The sequence below is a fragment of the Corticium candelabrum genome, chromosome 16 (genome assembly GCF_963422355.1).
Source record: "Corticium candelabrum chromosome 16, ooCorCand1.1, whole genome shotgun sequence".
Taxonomy (NCBI): domain Eukaryota; kingdom Metazoa; phylum Porifera; class Homoscleromorpha; order Homosclerophorida; family Plakinidae; genus Corticium; species Corticium candelabrum.
Genome location: NC_085100.1, coordinates 1,390,210 through 1,405,744, shown reverse-complemented (window position 1 = coordinate 1,405,744; position 15,535 = coordinate 1,390,210). Strand labels below are relative to the sequence as shown.

The 15,535-nt window shown below is 41.1% G+C and overlaps 3 protein-coding genes across 4 annotated transcripts in view; all 3 read right to left on the bottom strand.

Annotated features, from left to right (window-relative positions):
- Positions 1 to 171: 171 nt before the first annotated feature.
- Positions 172 to 2,661, bottom strand: LOC134192584 (uncharacterized). Its single transcript, XM_062661330.1, has 2 exons — positions 1,496 to 2,661; positions 172 to 1,436 (listed from the first exon to the last, which is right to left on the bottom strand). Exons 1-2 carry the CDS (start codon positions 2,189 to 2,191, stop codon positions 666 to 668), a joined length of 1,467 nt encoding a protein of 488 aa, XP_062517314.1. The 5' UTR covers positions 2,192 to 2,661; the 3' UTR covers positions 172 to 665.
- A 2,943-nt stretch (positions 2,662 to 5,604) lies between these two features.
- On the bottom strand, positions 5,605 to 10,767 carry LOC134192096 (endoglycoceramidase-like). Its single transcript, XM_062660786.1, has 18 exons — positions 10,671 to 10,767; positions 10,254 to 10,285; positions 10,021 to 10,194; positions 9,866 to 9,956; positions 9,197 to 9,308; positions 9,065 to 9,139; positions 8,908 to 9,005; positions 8,777 to 8,842; positions 8,451 to 8,566; positions 8,336 to 8,391; positions 8,228 to 8,276; positions 7,028 to 7,128; positions 6,906 to 6,966; positions 6,804 to 6,853; positions 6,631 to 6,736; positions 6,430 to 6,575; positions 6,273 to 6,357; positions 5,605 to 6,117 (listed from the first exon to the last, which is right to left on the bottom strand). The coding sequence occupies exons 1-18, from the start codon at positions 10,765 to 10,767 to the stop codon at positions 6,085 to 6,087; spliced, it is 1,548 nt and encodes a 515-aa protein (XP_062516770.1). The 3' UTR covers positions 5,605 to 6,084.
- A 63-nt stretch (positions 10,768 to 10,830) lies between these two features.
- The window catches only part of LOC134192121 (endoglycoceramidase-like), a 9,017-nt gene continuing 4,312 nt past the window's right edge, over positions 10,831 to 15,535 (bottom strand). The window contains exons 11-18 of one of the 2 annotated variants that reach the window (XM_062660813.1): positions 14,908 to 14,962; positions 14,206 to 14,300; positions 14,079 to 14,139; positions 13,971 to 14,020; positions 13,343 to 13,448; positions 13,142 to 13,287; positions 12,985 to 13,069; positions 10,831 to 11,172 (exon numbers count right to left, since the gene is read on the bottom strand). In XM_062660813.1, the coding sequence (XP_062516797.1) occupies positions 11,140 to 11,172; positions 12,985 to 13,069; positions 13,142 to 13,287; positions 13,343 to 13,448; positions 13,971 to 14,020; positions 14,079 to 14,139; positions 14,206 to 14,300; positions 14,908 to 14,962 (631 nt within the window). In that variant the 3' untranslated portion in view covers positions 10,831 to 11,139. Of the gene's footprint in view, positions 11,173 to 12,984; positions 13,070 to 13,141; positions 13,288 to 13,342; positions 13,449 to 13,970; positions 14,021 to 14,078; positions 14,140 to 14,205; positions 14,301 to 14,907; positions 14,963 to 15,535 lie in introns of those variants that run through there. The other variant, XM_062660814.1, reaches the window with a different exon arrangement.

Sequence of the window (15,535 nt, the reverse complement as noted above, 5' to 3'; positions counted from 1 at the left end):
TTGTTCCATCTGCGGCAGGTGGGATGGACTCACTTCCTCAATATAAACGAACTGTCGTGAATCATTGACCTAAATACGTGAAATGACTGATGTTGGCACTGTTTATGTTTATTTACAAAGTGACGACCGGAAATATAGTTAGACGACTATACTTAGATTAGTGATCATTTCTTGCTGTCGACTGTTGACTCGTTCGACACTGTTTGTGAACTCTTGCAAGGTATGTTGTTGTTTATCGAGAAAAACTTTACTTGTGGATCAAGTTACATTATTCTATTTGAATTACTGTATTTGTTTGTTTTTTCTTTTATGCCCCCTAGGTGTGTAGCCACACTTAGAACTGACAATGTCAAAGTTTATATAGAGATCTGTTGTATTAGGTATGGATAAAAATTGTCTTCTTAACTACATTGAAATAAGCCGGAACAGACACAAGATGGAGTTGTCAATAGTGCCTGATGTACACTCAGTTGTAGGGATACCTTCCTTGTGATTCTGGGGATTTTTCCTGGGAATGGGCTAACAGCAGGCTGGTGTCTGCTCGTGTCTGCTTGTGTCTGCTAGCGTGTGACCCATGAATAGTACAAACACTCCCTGATAGATTTGTGAATATTGCAAGTGTCTAGTTAACAATAGTTCACTATTTTAGGCTCAAGCATAGTGCATCACTTTATGCTTCCAGGTAGTTTAGTCCACAGTTTTATTTGTCTTAGAAGCAGCTGGTGTACATTGTACTTCAATGCCTCAAGAAGTGTCACAAGTCGCTCCTGACTGCATTCCTCACTGTCACCAGAGACAATTGTGTTTACTTTTTTCCACAGTTGCAATTGCTTGTGCAACATTCGTCTGACAGTTATATGCATGTTGAGCATCGATGACAGCATTTGATCTGACTTTTTGTGTCCGCACCTGCACATACAATCCGAGTGGGAATTTATATTCTCACAAAGAGAGCAAATCCAGAGGCCGGCGCATTCTATCGTTTCCATGTTTGGAGTCGGCAAGAGATGAGAGGTGGAAAGACCTTGACGTCGTCGATTACATTCAGAGCAGAGCACCTTGTTTCTACTGTTGCTGCTGAGGCACCATTCACAGTACCACACAGGAGAGGTAGGAAGTTGCCACTCACACAACCGTCCGATCGAAGTATCTAGTTGTCTGCCTGTGCTCTGCTGTGTGCCCAGCATTAGCTGTGACGGTGCATACTTCTCTTCCGAGAGTATTGCACTCGGACTCTGCATCTGTGTTCGACTGAGGCTCGGGGATGGAAACGAAACCGAGTTTATAAGATGTGTCGATTGCTTGCTGAACGTTAGACTCTCCCGTTGACAAGACCGACACTGTCGTGTCTGTCGAGACACGGGCGATCGTTCTTGCAAAGAATGAACCGCTGGAATCGCCCAGGTAAGGATCTGTGTAAGAGCATTAGTCGTATCCTACCCGAAACAACCAAAAAATTTTTATAAAAAAATTGGAAACACATTAGAGCTCTCACTCTCTTAAGTGCTTCCAAGTCTTTCGTAGTGTCTGTCATCCAAAGTCTTGCTTCATCCATTAACGTTTTCATTTCACGTTTAAGCTGCCGGACATCAGCCCTTACATCTACAACCTGTGTCCGCAAGCTTGAGACATGACTAGGCAAGGCCATCATCCTCCTCTCTCGCCTCGCACTCTCTTCCTTAACAGCCCGAATACTTGAACTCAAATATTCCACACACGTGTGATTTGCCATAGATCTTCGCTGCATTTTTCCCCCGCAATTATTCGGGCAACAAACTACCGTCAATTCGCATTCAGTTTCAACGTGTGTGTTTTTCTGTACGCTCACAATGCGTTGACCACACACACAAAGCTCTGTGGCATACTGACACACAGTCAGATGTTCAGTCAGCGCTTCCTTCCAATTATTACCCGGAAATGTGGTCGAACAGCCGTCCTGATGATTGTTACATCGAACACGCAGTGATGAGAGCATTTCGCGGTAGACGGGCGGCGCAGGTTGCGTATCGTTGGGCCCCAAGTCGGCATTACAGATCGGACATTTTTTCCGACGCTCCGCCCACTTCTCAATACACGACTTACAGAAGATATGTGAGCATTTCAACACGGTCGGCTCATTGTAAACATCTAAACAAATCCCACATTGAAGCCATTCGTTAATCGAAGGCCCTTCAGCGTACTCCGGCTCCATCGATAAGCAAATATCCGGGTACTGAGGGTCGAGAAGCCGTGCACGTGACCGATCGGAGATGCATCCGATTTGAAAATTTAATAATGGGATTGTATTAGGGTTGGCGATTGATTAGACCGCATTGGTCTTGTTAGTCGGTGGGCGTTTACAGTAAAACGAATTACCTGATGTAGACCGCTGGAAGCCATGAGCAGCAGCCATGCAGATGCCAACGTCGTGGGAAAATGTCTCTTCTAGTGAATAGAGTTAGGAGCTTGTCAGATGGTGGAATGTCGTGATGATGTAAACTGTTGAATCGATGCATTGCGACACTGACACTGGCTAGTTGAGGTGTGCACGTACAGTTTAATTAATTAGTTAATTTATTATTTATTGATTTATTAATTGGTATTGTCATTACGCGTTTTGGTTGGTATTATTAATTGAAGGATTTGTTGTAGCATTTCTAAGAAAATGTACAGTTTTTGGTTTGTGTTTAGCTTCACTTTCTACTTGTGTGTGTGTGTGTGTGTGTGTGTGTGTGTGTGTGTGTGTGTGTGTGTGTGTGTGTGTGTGTGTGTGTGTGTGTGTGTGTGTGTGTGTGTGTGTGTGTGTGTGTGTGTGTGTGTGTGTGTGTGTGTGTGTGTGTGTGTGTGTGTGTGTGTGTGTGTGTGTGTGTGTCTAAAAACCAAATTTTATCCCACACACACACATTCACACATTGATTGCTTTCATGTACATTAACATATCACAATTCTAGGAAGATGCAATGTGTTGCAAGACTTGCATGTTTGTCTAACCCATTACACTAAACACCATTATATTTAGCAATGCTGCATATGCATACCAAGACACTGATGTATCTCTGAAGAATACAATTCATCAGTAAGTCAAGTTAGGAACAAAATTTATCACCAAATTAATGTTTTACATTTGTCTGTCTTCTGCTTCCAAATATGCACCTCTGCCACAAGACAAGTGATCTGATTGACTGTGTATGTCATACCAGATGTCGAATGGGTGAATAACACATTCATATTCAACTTGTTGAGATGAGATTCACTGCTGCTCAATGTATTCAGTTCTTGATCCATTCATGATGGAGGCCCCCCCATGAGGTGGGCTTGAAGACTCAGTTGTCACTGCTTGACAAATGGGTGTTTTCTATTGATTTTTAGTGATGCATATGCATAGTACACTATGGGAGTGTAAACACTGTGGACTGTTTTCTAACTTGGTGCATGAGTCTCATGCAGATGCAACTGGTATCCCCTGGCTGTGGTCTGATGCTGCCTGAGATAGACATGTACAGTGCTGATAGACAGACAGTCGATGTTGGTCATGAGATTGTATGGTTGGCAATATGACATGGGCATTGCTTTTAGTATGTTTACATATAGATTGGAGTGTCCCCATATACGCGCGAGCGCGCGCGCGCGCACACACACACACACACACACACACACACACACACATTACGTGTTTGTCTGTTTGTTTTAGTTTGTTTTTGTGTGTGGGGGCAACAGCAGTTGTAGCATTGTTGTCGTATTGTGTTGTGATCATTGTTATCATCATTTTTCATTTATCAATTTTTATTATTTAGTAAAGGTTGCTTAATTAAGAGTATACCTACAATATTAATATTTTTTTATTATTATTATCATCAGTATACATTACACATCGTTTCAACTATTATTGTTATTGTGTCGCTATGCCCCTCCATAATGGGCAAGTGGGGTCTTTACCCCCATCTGGGCGTCCACCAACTGGGCAGGTATTATTATTATTATTATTATTATTATTATTATTATTATTATTTGTTCTCGGACATTCAAACTTCGTATGCGCTCATTCTGACTCAAAATGAATCACAACAATAGCAAATCCAGAAAGTGTAGCTAAGCATCATTTGTATAACAATCAAGTCCGTAATTACGTACAACAGTGTAGGCGTACACACACACACACACACACACACACACACACACACACACACACACACACACACACACACACACACACACACCACACGCAGCCACAGAAGTGTGGTTTTCTCTTTGCTCTCCTACCTGCTATTAGCCTAAACATCAATATTATTCTCTCCTTGACACGCAAACAAAGGAAGCATCACTTTCCCCTCATCTCTCCGCAAAGATGAGGCACTACAAAAGAGTACATACATATACATACCTCATTAAAATTTAACTAAATACCGTAGATACCAACTGTACAAGCACGCAACCTCATTAAATGCCATTCTAAAAGCAATCAGTATGGCATCATTTCTACCAGGAAATGTGACTTTACTGTTGATCCTTTCTAATTCTGAGTCGGAAACGTGCATTTTGGTGTTACACTAAAAAATAGTTTGTCACCCATTAATGTAACTGACCATTACAGACGTACACTGTACATACCGACCGTTCTGTGCGGTTTTGTATCTCAATCCGCAGTCTTCCCGACTTGCATAGCGTCGGTGTGGTCGCATCGCAAGGCAAACTCTCTTGTCAGTTGACGCGTGTGATTCTCGAATCACAATCCGTCGCTAGTCCGCGCTGTTGAGAGACTTCGCGATGCCATCACCAGGAGACTGCGCGCATGCCGCCCCATTCAGTGCCTCCACCTCTGATGAAACATCGAGCCAGTTGACACTGCCTCACTGCAATGCAATCTCCAACATTATTATTGCAACCAATTACACGCAATCCCGAGATCACAAACGTCTCCGAAAGTCAACACTCTGCTGCAGACTCTGAGGCTTGTACAAGCAAACGGAGTGTGACTCTATGTGATTGCGTGTAATTCAAGCCTACTGGCGTGCAACTGAGTGCTTGCACTGTTGCAGAGTGTGACTATCCGTATCAGCGGTGTGTGGGCGTGATCGGAGCTGGCGGTTTACTCTTCTAAAGTATGCAGAGTGCAGTGCTGCTCAACTTCGTTAGAGGCCGCCCCGCTCTTAATTGAGAGCATGGCGGCGCGTTTCCGTTGGCGGGGTTGTTTGCTATGTGTTAGTCTAGCTCGGCGGGGCGCGTAAACAGCTTATCTTTGTGAGTGGGTGTGGCTGTTACCGGCCAGTGGGAGGGGCGTCCTCCACCCAGTACATATACTCCGGATGTTCGTTATGTGAGATGTATTTGTAATGGAATTATTTATTTATAGGTGTTAGTGTTTTTGTTGAAATCTAAGGGCAGTGACGGGCGTGTTTGCTTGTGTACTTAACAACAAAGTTGCAAACGGACGTCACATTGGAAAAATAGAGGCGCTTCCGGGTGTTGATATATTTAGAAGGTTTTGCTCTTTTTCTCTGAATCCGCGAATTTGTGTGTGTGGTGTGGTGTGTGTGTGTGTGTGTGTGGTGTGTGTGTGTGTGTGTGTGTGTGTGTGTGTGTGTGTGTGTGTGTGTGTGTGTGTGTGTGTGTGTGTGTGTGTGTGTGTGTGTGTGTGTGTGTGTGTGTGTGTCATCATGTTATCTATCCAGACATAACTATTATTTGACAACCAATCAGAATCTTTATTTTTTCGTAGTTATTACCAGTTATGGCGGACATAATACAATAGCTACATCTGCAGTTCATACATTCAGGCAAGTTGAAGTGTACCTGTCTGTCTGTCTGTCTGTCCATCCGTTTGTCTGTCTCATGCAATTTGTCTGTCTGTCTGTCTGTCTGTGCGTCTGTTTGTCTGTCTGTCTGTTCTCTGTCTGTCTGTCCTCTGTCTGTCTGTCTGTCTGTCTGTCTGTCTGTCTGTCTGTCTGTCTGTGTATTTGTTGGCAAACTGCTTGCTGATAGCAACTAGTGACCAATACCACATTTGCAAACCACCATTTCATATCAGCAAACACGAGTACATAAAAAAGCACCAAGCACTTTAAACTTCCAGCCAATCACATTATACATAATTGATATCAATCCTCTTCAGCTGACAGGCGCAATACCAACACTGATGACCTAACAAAACAATAAAACTCATAGTGTGTGTGTGTGTGTGTGTGTGTGTGTGTGTGTGTGTGTGTGTGTGTGTGTGTGTGTGTGTGTGTGTGTGTGTGTGTGTGTGTGTGTGTGTGTGTGTGTGTGTGTGTGTGTGTGTGTGTGTTGTATATTACTTGTCCTGCTTGTGCAACTGAAGTGTGTTTGACCAATAGATATGGTGGTCGGTGTTGCAGTGTTGCCCAAGTCGATGGCATCACACTGTCAACGCACAGCAACACCAACACACCACCAATTCATAACAGTCACACATCAATTCACTAGACATCTCACGTTGCATTAAATCCATTTGGATAGTAAAATTTTTCGGACAGAAAAATTGTTGTGTTGTCACTCGCTGATGCAGCAACCACGTATGTCAACTCAAACCGTGACGTCTCCCTCACAAACTGCATGCTCTTGTAGTGTCCTCCAACTGACTGTAAATACAATAATTTAATTAGAGAATCAGGTATAGTAAGGGAGTATGCATACCATCGCATATGGATAGGACAGAGTTCGGACTTTGAGCTCTTCGAGTTTGCCTTGCGCATTCCAAAATCCTTCATCTGAATTCGATTGTGTTGTTATGTCTCCATATCTACACAGAGTGAGTACACTTGTCATTTAACTGGAAAACACTCATTGATATTTATGACTAGACTTGCCCTTTGAATTGCCAGTAAGACCATGACAACAGGAATCGATCAGCAAATGACTGTAAAATTGGGTTGAGAAAATGGCAATTACAGAAATGCTGTGTGCCTCACTGTGATGTCTTGAGCATCTCTGAAGCTGTCCGATTCCGTTGTGAAGTCGTCATATGCACCCCTGCATGTGCAAGTGTGATAGTTTGCTTACATGAAATGGTTTATTGTCGTTGAATGCTTACCATTCTGTGACAAAGCCTGCCAATCCCATTTCCTCCATGTCAAGCATTCGAGCAGAGAAAAGGTTACTTTCGATATCCTTGCATATGGGAATGTTACTTGGCTACACACATCAACATGAACGTTACTAATGTGGTGTGTGTGTGTGTGTGTGTGTGTGTGTGTGTGTGTGTGTGTGTGTGTGTGTGTGTGTGTGTGTGTGTGTGGTTGGTTAGAGAGTCTTCTATGGAGTGATTACATCCGGGACCTTGCATGGTTGCAGGTTCAAGTCACAGTAATGGTGAGCTATGGCATAATTTCCTTGGGCAAGAAACTCACACACAATTGCCTCTCTCAACTCAGGAGTATAAATGAGTACCTGGTCATTGACTGGGGTGGCAAAGGCCCCCGACTGTGACAAAGTTCATCAGCCACTGGGGTCCGGGTGGGACTTCGGGTGCCCACACCACAGTTGGCATCACAGTCGGTGCTCCAGCAATCACCTGGCCAGGCTCCAGGAGATTGCTCAGCACAACCCATAGCTCCTGCGTAGTGCACAGGAACCCAACCATCTGGCTGGGGTGTAACCGTAACGAATGACAGCTCCTTATCCATTTGCCGTGTGTGTGTGTGTGTGTGTGTGTGTGTGTGTGTGTGTGTGTGTGTGTGTGTGTGTGTGTGTGTGTGTGTGTGTGTGTGTGTGTGTGTTTATTTAGATATACATACACACATATACCCACTACAGGGTGTTTACTGAGCGTACGTAGTGACATATAATTTAACCCTATTTCAAGTATGTAGAAAACAAAGGTCTACAACTGATGCCTAGAGAGCCTCCTAACAGAAGTCTCATTACAGCTGACGCTTTAATATCAAAGCAGCACACAATTACTATCAATAGTAGTTATTATTAATATTAATCAATATTATAATTGTTAATTAGTAATTGCTGATAACAATTATTGAATACCATTGATTAGTATTATATATAAACTAATTATTGCTAATTAAAAATATTCATTATTAGCTATTATTAATTATTAAAATACCCGAATATTGACAGAGTCAAAATTTGTTTGTGTATTACGAACCAGACTGATCTGGTTGAGCACAACAATTAATTATTATTAATTATTGATTGTTGATAAATGCTAACAATTGCTAATCATTAAAATTTTAATTAATTGTTAATTAATAATATTTTATGAAACATAATTTCTGACCTGTCCTTTCTTCATCAACGCACAATATATGTGAAACGAAAATGCCTGTCTGCCGAGCCATGCACAACGGTTAGCAACATCAAACATTGCACTATAACCCAGTCTGACCTGTTGTCATATTCATGGCCGCCTGGACCTTCACCAAACCAGCTCGGTCCTACAACCTGCGTGGCATGCTTGATCAATGTGTCTGTCTGTAGTTTGTCCATGTTTGATGACTCACCTCACTCACAAAGTCTGAAACAGGTTCGAAGAATATGATGTGGTTGTCATCGTGCTTTCTGATGCTTTGATGCAGCCGTTGGTACAATGGAAGTAAGTATTTTCTATTAATGACGTCTAGTGTGAAAAGAGGTGTTTTGGATAGCCATATAATTTATTGATATTAAACAAAGCAAATGTAGTCTGTCTGTCTGTCTGTCTGTCTATCTGTCTGTCTCCATGTCTGTCTGTCTGTCTGTCTGTCTGTCTGTCTGTCTGTCTAAATCCATGTCTGTCTTCTGTCTGTCTGTCTGTCTGTCTCTCTGTCCATCCATCTTTTTGCTCTACCTGGCAGAAAATCTTGTGGGTATGAGTAAATATCTCCAGCCCATGGCTCATTGAGTAACTCATAAGCTACAACCACGACATAAAGCCAACCATCACTAAAACACCGCAATCAACACAACTCATCAACATACCAAGAACAAACTCATTGCTGCTAAACCTCTGAGCAACCTGCTCCCAGAAAAGACCAAAACGTTCAAGGATGCCCTCATCATTATCATACAAACTCTGCCTGCAACATTGACAGCAAAATCACGAGAACCAAATGATTCTCAACTGAACAATTCTTACCAAGCTTTACAACATGCATCACTAAGGTAATACAGGTAAAATGGATGCTTGGCACAGTCATCACGATATGGATACCTGATGGGCAGAAATGTGTTGACAATTTTTGTGATGTTAGGATTGCATGAGCGTTACCCAGTGGTGTTGTTGATTTTGTATGGCGTTAAAGATGGAATGGGAACTGGAAAAGGCAATGACTTTGAGGATCTGTTTTCATACAGCGTAGCATAGTCGGGAAAACCTTCACCTGTTAGAGGCAAATGTCTGTTGATTAACTTGGATATGTCACACACACACACACACACACACACACACACACACACACACACACACACACACACACACACACACACACACGGATGACAAACAGACAGACAGACAGACAGACACAACGATGCTCCAGTAAGACAGTCATCATCATATGTTTGTCTGTCTATCTGTCTGTCTGGTTGTCTGTCTGTCTGTCTGTTTGTCTGTCTGGTTGCCTGTCAGTTTGTTTGTCTGTTTGTCTGTCTGTCTGTTTGTTTGTCTGGTTGCCTGTCAGTTTGTCTGTCTGTCTGTCTGTCTGTCAGTTTGTCTGTCTGTCTGTTTGTCCGTCTGTCTGTCTGTCTGTCTGCCCGTCTGGTTGCCGGTCAGTTTGTCTGTCTGTCTGTCTGTTGTTTGTCCGTCTCTCTGTCTGTCTGTCTGTCTGGTTGCCTGTCAGTTTGTCTGTCTGTCTGTTGTTTGTCCATCTGTCTGTCTGTCTGTCTGTCTGTCTGTCTGTCTTTTATTCATCTATTATAATAACAAACATCATTGTTATACCACAAAATTTAGGTGACATCAGATCTTGGTGGCAATCGAGGACACTATAAATCCCACTCTCCCCAAGCTTGTTCACAATCCCCTCAATGACCTGCCGACAGTCAGAACACTCAACAATTCTCTCTCCCTTTGTCCAGCACAATCCACTTGCTTACATCCAGATACGATGAATTATAACTGTCTTTCTCAGGTTCAACTCCTCTCCAAGACACAAAAAGTCTCACCATCGAATAACCATTCTGCACGAGAAATTCGACATCCTCGTCTCCGAATGACAACTGAGGATGAAAGCTTGATAGAGGAGGATAGTATGGAGCCACCTTGTATACCTGAGTGAGCAAGACATGCTTAGGTGGCCAATAATGTAGCAAACAGGAGGTCAACATACGACGTTCACTCCATGAAATATTCGTTCACGTCCTGCAGATGGCGAGCAAATCAATTTACTGCAGTTGATTGAATTTAACATGCAATTACATGCCTGTAGGCCTAATATAATAATTTTTTACAAATTATTATTTTAGTAAATAATAAATTTAAAATACAAATGTAAGAAAAATTATAAAATACAAACACCATGTTCTGGACTCCAAGGCTACGGTTTTATATTAATTTTAGTTAAAGTTTAGTGGGCGTGGCAGAAACACTAAAACGGTGACATGCAAAAATAAATAAATTTTTAAAATTAAATTACCTAATTAGTATAATTGCCTATCTGCAATCGTACACAAAACGGTATAATTAGCGTCCAAATACTCATCACACTAAGGACAGTGCAAGTGCAGCAGTCTATGCGAAGTCTTACCTGCTGCATCTGTGAACATTCGTGTTGTGGTATTCACTTGCATGAACTTGCACTCTGCAAAAGTGAATATCGACAGCAAGATGATCACTGTCCACATATTTACCTCTAGTGTCCGCGAGCATGCGCAGCTGCTACATAATAGTTAACGCCTTGGTTTCCAAACTCTCAATAGCGCGAGCTTGTTTCATACAATTTGCTGACGTCAGTTTGTCCACTTAATAATGATTATTATCTGATAAGCAATTAATGGCTGATTGTATGCAAAGCAATAATCTGCAAACCTGAAGGTATACGACAGTTTAAACTCATTTACTACAGCAGATTTTACGGTCGTCGTTCGGCTTCACATAATGAAACATAAGTGGAGAAAAACAATAGCAGCTCTTACTGTCTTACAAAGCTAGACACTATTGCTTAGTAACATAGAGTATGTAGCAGGTAGAGACAGAAGCTAGTAGTGCAGTACTGGTCACTCCTTGTGTTCAACAATAACGTGAATTTGCTGCAAAGGAGAAAGCTGATTAGGTGCAAGCATGTCTGTCTGTCTGTCTATCTGTCTCTTTGTGTCTGTCTCTCTGTCTGTCTGTCTGTCTGTCTGTTTGTCTGTCTGTCAAATGACATTTATTTCAAACATACATCTATAATACAATGCTAGCAAGGTAACAATATAAAGTTCTGTAACTATGAGAGTTTTCTAGGACTAGATTTTAAAAACAAACAAACATGTAACACTTAAAAGAGAACAATGCAGACTATCTGTCTGTCTGTCTGTCTGTCTCTTTGTGCTTGTCTGTCTGTCTGTCAGTCTGTCCGTCTACAACAGTCAGCAAATCCAGAAGCCAATTTTAATGCTTCCACGTTCATGTTGTATTGGAGAAAAATATTTTCTATAATTCTGCAAAGATGCAATGCCAAAGTTATCCTTAGAAAACTTTCTAAACTGTCACCTAATCATGGTGATTTAGATAGATTATTTGATTTTGACATTCAAGGTCAAGTCCATTAGTTAATGACTTTTTGTTTGCAAGGACTGATTTGTATTTAAAAAATCCTAGCATATGTACAAGTAGAATCTGTATGAGAATAAATTATCTGTCTGCCATGTCCGTCTGTCTTATCTGTCTGTCTGTGTGTCAATCACATACATTTGAACTATTATCTATGATACATTTTGCAATGCAGAGTACTATGTACTGTCCAACTACTATATACATGTAGTAGTGTTCATCAACTAAAGTAAGCTACAATTGAAACTCGTGTGCCTGTCTGCTTGTGTGTCTGCTGTCAGTCTGTCATCTTGTGTATCTGTGTGCCTGTTGGCACGCGCGCACGTGCGTGTGTGTGTGTGTTTGTCTGTCTGTCTGTCTGTCTGTCTGTCTGTCTGTCTGTCAATACATATACAGTCGCGTGTCACTTATCCGACCCCCTTAGGACCGGACCCCTGTTGGATAAGTGGATATGTTGGATAACTGAAGCTGTTATGAACTAACTATTGTTCATATTATACGACATTTTTTCCGCACTAGATATGCTGAATGTAGATGTGAATTTAAACGAATCAATTGTCTTATTGATCCAGAGATAAAATTATACTTTTCATGATTGATTGTAAATTTATATAATATGCAAGATGCGTTATCTGTCATATCATATATCTGTCATATCATCACCCGCGTGGCAAGCTTTGACCTGTCGGATATCCGATCAGTGATCGTCGGATAAGTGACACGCAACTGTATTTTCAAACATTGAACTATTATACACCATCTAAGCAAAGCAACTAAATACTGCCCAAGCCAATAGGGCTTGGTTCTACTTACAACTATTTGTCTGTCTGTCTGTCTGTCTGTCTCTTTGTCTGTCTGTGTGTCTGTGTGTCTGTCTGCTTGTGTGTCTGCTGTCAGTCTGTCATCTTGTGTGTCTGCGTGCCTGTTGTGTGTGTGTGTGTGTGTGTGTGTGTGTGTGTGTGTGTGTGTGTGTGTGTGTGTGTGTGTGTGTGTGTGTGTGTGTGTGTGTGTGTGTGTGTGTGTGTCTGCCTGCTTGTGTGTCTGCTGTCAGTCCGTCATCTTGTGTGTGTGTGTGTGTGTGTGTGTGTGTGTGTGTGTGTGTGTGTGTGTGTGTGTGTGTGTCCCCGTCTGCCTGTCTGTCTGTCTGTCTGTCTGTCTGTATGTATGTATGCATGCATGCATGAATGTGCCATATATGTGTCACTGTCTATATGGTTGTTTGCTTGTTTGTTTGTGCATCCGTCCGTGTAAATCTAGTTGTGAAAATCTTGTGAGTCATCTTCACACTTCAATTCATGCCAACATACCTCTCCATCCTTTACAAGCTTAGTGTGATAAACTTTCAAGAATGGAAACTCGTAATGCAAATCAGCTGCCTTCTCAGGCACAACACTAAAACACACACAGAGAGAGAAATCAACTTCAAATTGAATGTCAACATGCGGCCAATCCAACACAACTAACCTTGCGTTATATCCACGAGGATAATAATACTTTTCACTAAGGAATATCATCGATGGCTCATGAACTGCAGTTGCTGCTTTGTACACCAAATTGAATGTCCCATTGCCTTCATCATATGACATGCTGATGTAGTGACCAGCAACTGCCTGACAACAACAACAATCTCTCTGTCTATTTGTTCAATGTATAGATGTGTCATACTGTAGCATAGGGGTAGGACAGTGTCCTGACTTTGGTCTCTTGAAGGTGACCGTTTATGTCCCAAAACCCTTCGTCACCATGTTGTGTTGTACTGACGTCATTGTAGCTGCAATATGGTAAATGGTATTTATATATTTATTTGTTATTATTTACTTATTTATTATTATTTATTCATTTTTATTTATATTAATTGTGATTAATTGCTACAATACTTATTATATTGCTTTATTGTATTTTAAAGTACCCGTATGTAAATATTAAAATTTAATAGCATATACAATACAATAAATAATTAATTAATTAATCAGTTATCTATCTACTGCATAAGTTGTAGTCTTGTTGACTAATTTGGCAATCTATGTAATGTTTACTAATGTGTAATTTATTATTACTAATTAATTAGTTAATAATTTTAATTAATAAATTAGTTAATGTATCTGTTGGTGACACAAATTATTATCAATTTATTATTACTAATTAATTAGTTAATGTAGCTGTTGGTAACACAAATTATTATCAATTTATTATTACTAATTAATTAGTTCATGTATCAATTTATTATTACTAATTAATTAGTTAATGTAATCATAATAATCATAAATAATTATAACAATGTACATCTACAAACCGTTTGTATTGCCAGTAGGTCCACGAAAGGAGGTTACTATCATAGAGTGTCTGCCAATACAACAGCATACACGAGACTCATAATTAATGTGTATGTACTGGTTGTTACCTTCAGGTAGTTTGCCTCTCTTGAGCTTGTTGAATTTGGTTCAAAATTTTTGTAGGCTCCCCTGAAGAGACACAATGTGTGGCAAAAGTCTTAATCACTAGCAGTTATTGTGATTGCGTGTGCATACCATTCGGTTACGAATCCTGCTGTTTGCATTGTTTTCATATCGTCCAGCCGGATGTTGATTGTCTTTTGGTCTAGGAAGTGGCAGACTGCAGTAGGCTGTGATTGAAAAGATAATGTAATGTGTGTGTGTGTGTGTGTGTGTGTGTGTGTGTGTGTGTGTGTGTGTGTGTGTGTGTGGTGTGATAGCTCAGTTGGTTAGAGAGTCATCTTATAGAGTGATTACATCTGGGACCTTGCAGGGTTGCAGGTTCAAGTCACAGTGATGACGAGCTATGGCATAATTTCTTTGGGCAAGAAACTTACACACAATTGCCTCTCTCGACTCAGGAGTATAAATGAGTACCTGGTCTTTGACTGGGGTGGCAAAGGTCTCCGACTGCAACAAAGTCCATCAGCCACTGGGGTCCGGGTGGGACTTCGGGTGCCCACACCACAGTTGGCATCGCAATCGGTGCTCCTGCGAGCACCTGGCCAGGCTCCAGGAAATTGTTTAGCACGGCCCATAGCTCCTGCTTAGTGCACAGGAACCCAGCCATCCGGCTGGAGGCATTACCATTTAACGGCAGCTCCTTATCCATTTGTCGTGTGTGTGTGTGTGTGTGTGTGTGTGTGTGTGTGTGTGTGTGTGTGTGTGTGTGTGTGTGTGTGTGTGTGTGTGTGTGTTCATATTCACAAGTGTATGTATCTATTCGTTCATACATACATCTATTTCTTTGATCTTCAGCAAAGGGCAATAAACATGAAATGAGTACACCTGCCTAACCAAGTCAAAAACAAACATCAATAAAAGCCATGAACCTCACAACAATATATATAGAGTCACATTGACAAGCCACACACATTGTACACTAAAATACAGTACGACTAACAAATTCATGAAGCTATTAGCTATACCTTTCTATGAGAATCCAAACTACACACGTATTAGCATCTACTCAATATTCACAAATAACAAGTCAAATAGAAGGCAGCTTTTGCATGTCTTAGAAATTATAAATACAATGGCCATGAAACCAGAGAAATCATTAACTAATATAAGTTTTGATGCATTTTAGATGATGCAACGAGTATCATATGTGTTATATTGTTATGTGAACAAATACAGATGGAAACATTGCAGATAGTGCGACTTTACTGTGCGGAATTGTTGATACAGTGGGTGCCAATTCCTTAAAGTTGGCAAGTGGAGATTGTCAGTGATAATGAAGTGTACGATAATGTGACAAACTGACAGGAAGACTGATTGACAGGAAGACTGATTGACAGGAAGACTGACAACACAGAAAACAGACAAACACACAGACAGGAAACAGACAAACACACAGACAGGA